This window comes from Cebidichthys violaceus, unplaced genomic scaffold, assembly GCF_023349555.1.
Source record: "Cebidichthys violaceus isolate CVI_PGR_0920_01 unplaced genomic scaffold, fCebVio1.0.p SCAF_20, whole genome shotgun sequence".
Taxonomy (NCBI): Eukaryota; Metazoa; Chordata; class Actinopteri; order Perciformes; family Stichaeidae; genus Cebidichthys; species Cebidichthys violaceus.
Window position 1 is genome coordinate 11,212,789 of NW_027176373.1, and position 9,889 is coordinate 11,222,677.

At 42.1% G+C, this 9,889-nt stretch overlaps 2 protein-coding genes across 5 annotated transcripts; one reads left to right on the forward strand and one right to left on the reverse strand.

Moving 5' to 3' along the window:
- Positions 1-613: 613 nt before the first annotated feature.
- itpkca (inositol-trisphosphate 3-kinase Ca) lies at positions 614-4,842 on the reverse strand. Its single transcript, XM_068716354.1, has 7 exons — positions 4,757-4,842; positions 2,770-2,869; positions 2,425-2,638; positions 1,933-2,137; positions 1,639-1,740; positions 1,494-1,565; positions 614-1,290 (listed from the first exon to the last, which is right to left on the reverse strand). The coding sequence occupies exons 1-7, from the start codon at positions 4,766-4,768 to the stop codon at positions 1,084-1,086; spliced, it is 912 nt and encodes a 303-aa protein (XP_068572455.1). The 5' UTR covers positions 4,769-4,842; the 3' UTR covers positions 614-1,083.
- On the forward strand, positions 4,061-9,869 carry ccdc61 (coiled-coil domain containing 61). Of its 4 annotated transcripts, none has more exons than XM_068716351.1 (13): positions 4,774-4,922; positions 5,526-5,683; positions 5,768-5,850; positions 6,546-6,706; positions 6,841-6,993; positions 7,076-7,283; positions 7,387-7,469; positions 7,594-7,814; positions 7,900-7,978; positions 8,054-8,251; positions 8,338-8,371; positions 8,614-8,680; positions 8,790-9,869. In XM_068716351.1, exons 1-13 carry the CDS (start codon positions 4,774-4,776, stop codon positions 8,882-8,884), a joined length of 1,689 nt encoding a protein of 562 aa, XP_068572452.1. In that variant the 3' UTR covers positions 8,885-9,869. The 4 variants fall into 4 exon arrangements, with proteins under 4 accessions (XP_068572454.1, XP_068572452.1, XP_068572453.1 ...); XM_068716352.1 differs by having other exon boundaries at positions 7,597-7,814; XM_068716353.1 differs by lacking the exon at positions 4,774-4,922 and adding an exon at positions 4,061-4,302 and having other exon boundaries at positions 7,900-8,251.
- The last annotated feature ends 20 nt before the right edge of the window (positions 9,870-9,889 follow it).

The following is a 9,889-nucleotide window of genomic DNA, read 5'->3' on the forward strand; positions in this document are numbered from 1 at the left end:
GTCACCAAAATACTGTGTTAATATTATCGCTGTGCTGAAAAACAATCTACCAAATAATGCTAAATTACTATTGCTGCCTTTAAGCCTTAAATTTGACTTGAAGATGAAAGAGATTAAGTATCTACAGCCCTGCTAGCGGCCCTGTGAGGCTGTACGTAAAGGCACAACTGTGCTTTGAGCTACAATCACAATGCTAACATTTGGATGTTTATAAGGTATACTGTTTACCATTTCCACCATCTTAGTTTAGCATGCTAACATTTGCTAAGTGGCAGTAAACACAAAGTGCAGCTTTAGTATTGCTGAGGTTGCAGATGGCAACCAACTGAAACTTCTCCTGTGTGCCAAGCGTGTAGGAGAACTGGGGTATCTCCTGAAGAACTGGGGTACCTTATATAGAGCCAGCGTTTGATTTGTCCGTTCCGGGCTACCGTAGAAACACGGCGGCCTGCTCCGTGAAGACATATATGAAGATATAAACGTCTCATTCTAAGGTAACAAAAAACACAATGATTCATATTTTCAAGTGACAGCATTATATTCCATTTCCGCCAATAGATCCCCCTAAAAGCTACACACTGTAACTTTAAAGAAATGCAGGAAATAAGTCCACTATCATTTTAGCACCATTTTAATGACACAGTGTGACATTTAAACTGCAGATCTTCCCAAAGCAGAGGGGCCAGCCATATCTTTGGCTTTTAATTGCTTGTGCCATGTTTTCCCTAAAATAATGCGCAGTGTAATCTCAAGACAGCTGGGTCAGCATATCCTGCTGAGGCTGCGAATTGGCAGCACAGGTGAGTGTAGGTCTAATTAGTGGTCAAACTTTACAAGGCTCAGGTTGAGATTTACATAAATCACCAATGATCTTTTGACCAATGTTGTAATTGTAATTTGCTGAAAGCATTTACTTTTGTAATCAATCACATCTTCCTTTTTCACACCCTCATTCTGTACCGAGTTAATTCACACAATTCTGACAACACAACCATTTCAGAAGCCAGTGCATCTGCAGTCACTCACTTCCTAGTGGTGAAGGAAGGGTTAGGAGTGAATTTCCACACGTTTAGAGAGAGGAGTTCAGGTCAGTGGCAGCATGTTGGCCAGCATATCAATGAGGTTGTCCAGACCCCACAGGTAGCCGTCTTCTCGATTACCATCTACCCAGGGAGTGCGGTGGTCCAAAGTGAGGTGTGCCGGTAATGCCGCTGACTTTCCAAAGTCAATCATCCAGACTCCTGTTCTGCCTGTCCAGTCATGTAGAAACAGTAAGGAACTGCCCACAACCTGCAGGGGTACAGCTGTTAGGAAAAGGTTCCACCACTGAACCAATGTGTTCTATCATCAGCATAAGCCTGCCTACACCAAACAGCAAAAGAATGGGCACCACACAATTCCAAACTAGCTCTTTGGGAACAAGCTGAATGGTTCTTTACTTAACATTTCCAAAATCCTGTTCAAAATATGAACAAAACCGTCCCATATCTAACCTCATGTGTTCTGAAGAAGTCTGATGCCTCCAAGACCTGCCGCAGTTGTTTCAACCGCCTCAGATATCCCCACTGAAGGGAAAGACACAAGATTTACAACAAATGTATCAATGAGTGAATGAAAGTCAGCGACAGTCACACTCACCACAATGTGTGTATTGGAATCAACAAAGTTGTCCAGCGCTTCCATTACTTGCTCTCTGCTTTTGGTCCTTTTGAAGTTTGTGTGACATTCTTCATTTGACTTCTGCAGAAGAAACTTACAAGTTACAGCATTACAATGTAAAATGTGCAGCTATTAAACTATGATTATAGACATTTATTGCTGAAAAAAAAGAAAAAGAAAGTTATTTTTCAAAGATTGTCAACCTAGCAGCATTTATTCCCTATGTATCAAGTTAAGTCAATGACCTGACACAACCATCTTTGATGAGCTTACCCTGAATCCTTCAATACGGAAACCCAGAGATGTTGTGGAGCTCAGCGTCTCCCTCCACTGCATGTACCTGGTTTTCAGCACTCCCTGCTGGGCTCGCTCCTGGACCGTCGGGGCCTCTGGGTCCACAGCCACCATCTTCTCGTACATGTCTTTACGGGGCTGGGGCCGTTCTCTGGCCACCAGCAGCTCCCCCTCGAGGTATGTGCTGTGAAGGGCAGTGCTTCACTGTTATTGTTACTGGGATTTATTAATTACATTAAAGACAATTATAACTGTGGAACTAGAATTACCACCTCACGGCTGTATGCCTCCGTCAACCTCTAATAAATTATGGGTGTTTTATAATTTTGTTATTTCAGGGCTGTTATATATTAATATTCAGCATATATAAAAAAAAAAAAAAATCACTGGTGTACTATAAGTCTCCTCCTTCAAATAAAAATAAAAATAAAACTCAACTGCTCTGTCACAAAAGTTGCCATCAAACCTTACCGGCTCCCCATCTTGCAGTCCATGATGGCAGGTCTGTTGAAATGGGTCAGCAGGTTATCCATCATGTTGTAATTCTGCTCTTCCCGCTGCACCACACCGTGGTAGGCTGGAACAAAGGGCCTCAGAACATCCTCCATCAGCCTCAGGTAGCACTGTTGCTCCCCCTCACAAAATCTCTTCAGCAGTGTGCCATAGTCCCCAACGTGAAAGCTCCCTGGAAAAGGAAAAGAAGACAAACCATATTTATTTCTTTACTAACATTGTGGATCATTGTTTTAACTAAAATTAGACCCGTTGAGGAGCAAAATAAAAGACAAAAGATAAAGTTAGACCAGATAAACAAACCTGCATGTCCGACCACTTGAAGCCACTGCTGAGGTTTCTTGGGAGTCATGGGTAGGAGAGATGAGGTCCCACAACTTTTGTGTTTCTTCCATGCGGAGCTCTGCATGGAAAGACCAAAACACCTCAGTCAGTCATTCTTCAGCACACACACTCTCCAGGTCACACTCCTCTGCTGCCTGTGTTTTTCTGCGTCTGTACTGACAAGCAGCAGACTTCAGACTCATTTACTCGACTTATTGCATTATGGGTGATCAACGTGTCCATGGAAACAGCCCTGACCCAAGACCGTGAATGAAGAGAGGACGGGGTCGGCTCTGGTCTTGCGCAACACGTTCATCAAACATTTACAGCAAGCACTTGTTTTCTGCTATTTAAACGCTTAACTCGACAGTGGAAGGCTGAACACTCAGATGTTGACAATGTCAACATGGAAGTTGGTTCCAAGTTTTGTCATTATGTTGAAAATGTGGCGCCAACACAATTATTTCAACTGATTTGGCGATTGGAGGAAAATGTGTCCACTATTATAATTTTAAAGTTTAATAAAAACAGATACTAGCTTGACAAATAGGAGGAGATTCTCGGTTCTATCTGTTCATTAAATCAATTAATTGCAACTTTTGTATAATTCTTATTCATAATAATAATAATAATAATAATAATAATAATAATAATAGCATAATTAATTAATATTGATGGGATGCCTAAAATGCTTAATGTTTTAATTTGCAATGGTGCTAAGTGAGTACACTACAATTTTAAAGGTCCGTGTACTTTACTTGATGCTTTTTAATACTTCTACTCCACCACATTCTGGAGGGAAATATTGTACTTTCTTTACTCCACTTTATTTATTTTACACCTTGAGCTACTATAGTTACTTTGTAGATTAAGTATGTACACAACAGGTGATCACTTCATAAAATATGATGGACTGTTAGAGATGAAACTATCAAAACGTAATAGAAAGCAGTTGATTAATGCAAGAGTTTGAATAAGTGAATACTATACACAGACTCCATTTCTGCATGAGTACTTCTATTTGTGATACAAAGTATATTTTGCACTTTTCTGCATCAATATTATCACTGATGATAGTTGAGTATTTTTATAAGAGTATATATATTATTATATTGCTACAATATCTGATAATTCCTCCACCACTATTCATTTTCAGCACTATATTGTAGTCGCTCACCAGAGTAAAGGTTGTGTCTACTCTCTACCTGTAGAGGGCAGCAACACCCCCGATAGTCCTCGAGCCTTAGAGCCGAAGAAGAGGCAGCGTTGGCAAAGCAAAGTGCAGAAGAAGAATTTAACGGTTCCCGGTTGTTGAACCGCTCCCGTATCCACGGTGCCGCCGGTGGCTTCCAACTTGTTTTGGACTAGCTGTACTGTACCACAAATCAAGCGGCTATCTATTCCACGCACTTCACCCAACGCTAGCTAACGCACCCGCGATGATTGTCCCACGAGAAGCTAACGTTATGTGTTGACATCTCACCTCATTACGGACCGTTACTGCGACCAAAGGTAACGTTCAGGTGTTTTTATGTTTGCCGTTTATTCGCACACTGAGTAACATTGAGCAAGGATAGCTTGGTTAGCTAGCTGCGACTCAAGTTCACTAACTCGCGTGACCCAGCGCTAACTAACGACAATGGTCAATGCTAGCTAACTGTAGCTAACGAGAGCGAAGATGTTTACTCTTGCTAGCTGATCTATTGACAGAAGACGCTGAGTAGAAGACGTAGCGTTAGTTAACTACACTCCAGAAGCCCTTAACACATTTAATAGAGCCGACCCTGAACTATAGTCACGTTACCCCTCGTGTCTGGATTCTGAGCATGAAATGTCACAGTGAACGATGAGGTTCACACAGATTTCATGTCGGTCGCTTTCACTCTCTGCACGAGAGAAAGTGAAGTGAAGCGCGAGATCTAACAGCTGTGTAACGCAACAGAAGAGACGCACATTAACATCTTACCTCGTAAAACATGTCTTATGGCGTTCGCTGAGTCCTCGACGTACGGTATGAACCAAACCATCCAGAACTTTTTCCCCAATAAAAATGATGACACCTTTTTGAAATGGACTCTGTTGGCTCCTTACCGCCCCTCGCGGTGTGTTTTGATTGAGACACGCAGTGTGAGGTGAGACAGGTGAAACAGGAGAGAGAGACAGAATAATGAAGTGGATATGCTTAAGATAACTGAAATAAATCAAATCTACAGCTAAATTCAAGATAATACACATCTATAATGTTCTGTATAGCCAACATCTTTAATGTTTTACTACGAGGTTATTGTACTACTAAACAGAGCAGAATGTCAAAGTAATTGCAAATCTGCCAAATTAATCCACATGCAGTACAAATATAACGCTATAAAAAAACTATTATGTCAGTAGAAAACAGGACATGCACATCTGATTTGTTGATAATGGGGCTTTTGGGTTTTTTCTCTCAGGCTATGAACCCACAACACGTATACAATTCTGATAAAAAGTGCATGTATTGTTTGAAGACAGATTTGATCAGAATACGGTTGTCTTCATTCAGATTCCCCTGTTTGATCCAACTAAACAACAGGGAAAAGGCTCTGATTTGTCCACATGTTACTACATTTGATATGATCTTGATGGGTCTGAGGCTTAGCTGGTAGGACACACCTGTTAACATTGTTATTGAACAGCAGATGAGTTAGTTTATTCCAGTTGCTCCTCATTCATGATAATAATGTACCTCTTCTACACAGACCCGGCGTGATGGAGGAGGGCTCTGAGGTGATGGAGGATATTGTATTTCGAGGAGTGGAGTTTTCTGTGAAGATAGAGGTGGACAAGGGTTTGCTGATCGTCGAAATCTCTGATGCAATGACAGCAGATCAATGGAGAGGGGACTTTGATCCAGCATGTAAGTAGCACACATTTATTATAGATTAAATGCCAAAAACAGGCACAAGTAGTCTCACTCATATTATTCAAATTTTTTTTTCAGACATTGAGGACCTCACCCGCAAAACTGGCAACTTCAAGCAGTTCCCCATTTTCTGCAGCATGTTAGAATCAGCTGTTAGAAAGGTATGCTTTGAAGGTGCACTCGGATAGAACGAGGAGGGGGAAAAAAATGCAGAGGTGGCACAAATACAACGTCAATAGAAAGATACGAACAGACACAAATTTGCTTGAGGCCGTGTGAGCTGAGGCGAGACTCATTCATTCGAGTACAATGTTTCCACATGAGCGAAAAAATGTACAGTTATCCCGAGCTGTCTTATTCCCTCTCTGCTTTTCATTAATGTTAAGAAACAGGGGCCAAAAGGGGAGCGGGCCCGGAGGAAAATAACAAAAACAATTGGAAATTTGGGTACTTTTAGAAATCGGTCTAAAACTGGACACAAACAGAGACATCAGTACTGTCTGTCAGACCCATTGTGTCTAAAACTAAAGTAACAGACAGACCACAAAAACACAATCAAATGTGTGCAAATACAGTAAAAAGTTTTCTAACAGTTCTAAATAAACCTTAAAATCACATTAGTTTCATGATTCCCAGAAGAGGAAAAATAGATATTTATTGCTATTATTTAGTTTATTTTATTTAAATGAAATTGTAAAAAATGTTCTTTTGCTGTACATGTAAGGATCTGGCATAACATGACAAAGTAAATATAAATCAGGACATTTTTAATCTTTTAAAAGTTGTTTTTGATGGTAGTTGATGGCAGCTGGTTTTATTTCTAACGTTGGAGAGTTAACTTGAGCTTTTTCTGCAGATGAGTGATTCGGTTACACTGGACCTCTTGACCTACGCTGACCTGGAGCTGCTGCGTAACAGAAAAGCCGGAGTGGTCGGTCGTCCTCACAGCCATCAACAGTCTTCTGTCCTCACTGCCAAAAGATACCTAATCCTCATATACACTGTGGAGTTTGACAGGTTTGTGTCTCTGTTGCAACTTACATGGTATCATATAAAAAAAAATTGTTTGGCGATGCCCGTTTTTGGCCATATTTTGTTTCTTAGTATTTGGGTAATCACCCCTGATTTGCTGACTCTAGTGTACTTTGTAGGATACACTACCCCTTGCCGCTGCCCTATGTGGGTAAACCCGACCCGGCCGCCCTGCAGAAGGAAGTCAGAGCTCTTAAGGCTGAGCTCAGCACCGTCTCCTCTCATGGAATCAACAAATCTGCAGAACTAGAAATACAACGGCTACGAGCAGAGTGGGTTGCATTTCATCTCATCAGCGTGACCGATGTGAAGAAGGCACATGGGACTTTTTTTACCGTCTCCTACTGTTTGCAGGCTGGCTCTGGTGAAAGAAGAAAAGGATGCGATGGCTAAGGTCCTGGAGCGGCTGCAGAGCAGCGGAAGTGGTCCCGCACCTGGACGAGAGGACTGGAGGGTCAGAGACGTGGTGAGGACGCTGGAGGAGCAGCTCGTCAAGGAGAGGGCCAAAAGTCAACGCTCAGCGAGCAAGAGATGCCAGGAGCAGCGACTCCTAGTGGAGCAGGTGGACCTCCGATGCTCCTTAAAGTAGTCAACTGAAAAAGATTTATGTTTCTTTTGTTGCTCTGCTGGTTTTAACATTTTGTTTGATTCTCTTTCCTGGCTAGTTCGAGGAACTGAGAGCATCGGAGTGCGCTCTCCGCGTTCGGGTCAAGAATCTCACCAGTGAACTGGTGTTACTACGGAGAGGGTTAGACAATCTAATCATGTACTATATCTTTACCTTCTCTCTTTATTCCATTCACTTACAATGTGGAGTAAAAATGTGAACTCTGGATATCATTTACCTACTCGCTCTCTCTGTGCGTCTGCAGCAGAGTGACTCCGGTGTCCGGCCGCGTCAGTTCTCGGGCTGACGGGGAAATCTATCGCTCCGTCTCCCGCGAGAGGAGGTCGGTGTACGGGACGGTGAGGGCTCGCTCGGGGTCCAGAGAACGGATGGACGACAGAGGTCAGAGGTCAGAGGACAGAGGCAGAAGAGCGGACTCCTCGGGACCTCGCGCTCACATACCCAGGCCGTCACCATCTCCCACTGGTACTGCTCATGATGTTGCAGTAGTTTGGCCCGTTGCCTTTTATTAGGAGGTGAAATCTAAATATTCTCACCTGCTATCTAACAGGGTCCCGGGTACAACGCTTTGACCCAACTGCTTACATCCAGGACAGGCAGCGCAGACTGAAAGAGGCAGATCTCAAAAAGTTGGTCTCCATTCTTTTTTTCTTTGGTGTTGTCGCTGCTTGCAACAACAGTGTTAACCCTGTTTTCTGTGTCAGACATAGGAAGGTACGGAGGGACATGCTGACGTCACCCACAGTCCCTGAGAGGGGGCGTTCCCGGTCCAGAGAGGCCTATCCTCAGATGACCCGGTCTGGCAGCAGAGGCAGGAGTCTGTCAGTGGAGCGGCGAGGGAGCAGGAACTCCTCCCAAAGCTCCTTAGTGGATATAGATGAAATGCCCCAAAATCTGTTCAGGTGATGAGAGTACGTCCGAATAGGTTTTTGTGAAGTCTCTGTTGCTTTAGCTGGTTATTTTAAAGTCTGTTTTTCTGTGATTACAGGGGAAGAAAACAGACTTACAATGGACCCAATGTGGTGAGTAAACTGGTGATTTGTTTGTTGCTGCCCTTTCATTTATATACCTAAAGGATATGGTTGGTGTTATTTTATATTTTCTCACTGTCAACAAAAGGACAGTAAGATCTTGCTATGTTGATTTGAATGGGAATGTCTGTTCCACTCTCATTCTATTTCTATCGTAACATCCATTCATGGAGGGTTGTGGGTTTCTCATGGGGTTTGCTGTCTTCTTAATGTGCATTTTTATCTCTTTCTAGTCCAGAGGAGGACTTTTGAATAGGAAACCATTTTGCAGTACTCCAACACACAGAAGGAAAGACAAAGGTAACTAATCCAAGTCGTGTACATTTTTGCTGCATATAAAATGATTTGAGTTGTAAACAAGCTAGCCACCACACAACATGTTATCATTATTTTACGTCTCCAACCCCAGACAGCTCCTTAGATACAGGGGCCGAGCTGTCCGAGATCGATGCCAGGCTGTTGGCCCTTCAGGACTACATGAGGGACCTGGATACAGGACACTAACCACTGCACAGACCGCTGCTCAAGTCACTCAGTTACCCGACAACTGCACAGCGAGGAGCTCAGGCCATCTTTTGTTTTCATTTTTAATGGTGGCCGGACTGGAGGAGCACATTGAGCTTCATGTTAGAGACTAAAACTTCCAGGACTTCAGGAAACTACAGCCATCACTGTGAAGGACTCCTTTTTTCTGGACTGAAAATATTTTTTTAATATACTATGTTTTTATTAACTTTAACTTAAGAGGACCGTGTGACGGGAGTGGGTTTTTTTTATTATTATTTTTTACAACTCACCAAACTAACTTAACTAGTTCACATGGATGGAAGATTCAGCAGTAGCTTCAGTCCGTAAATATTTCTTCATCCTTTACTCGCTGGTTGTTTTCTATGTTGTGGAGTTTTTTTCTCCCTGTGAGTGTGTGTGCATCATCTCTTCCTTCCTAAACACATTTAAGTAAAGCAACTATTTTAAACTGACATGTCAATGGGTGTGACTGATCAACATGTTGACGATAGACCGTCTCCTCTGTCCCGTGCATGTTAGAATACCCTCCAGGTAGTGGACCTGATTAACTGCATGCATGTCATCATGTCAATATTTGATGGTTAAATGTCATTCCAGCACTTTCAATCCATATGTTGTAATGTACATTAAAATGTTTTTTAATAGACCCAATTTCCCTTTGAGCTCATATCCCAAACTCAAGCATAAAAGATATTAATCTTGGGTAACGTTTGTGTAAGGAATACTTATCAAAGATAAATTGGACAGACTAAGGATATTTGTATTTGTGTACACACAAATCATACCACTTTCATGGAGATCATGCATGCAAGTGTATGAACGCAACACGTTTTTGCTGATAAGTGAAACTGTCACATTTTCTATGAATTGCTGTATGTGTATGTGCACAAAGACTGTTAATCACATTTCTCTCCAGTCTAATGCCTTTTAAACTACCTAAAATATAATTTATAACAAGTTATTACGTTTTCTTACGTGTTT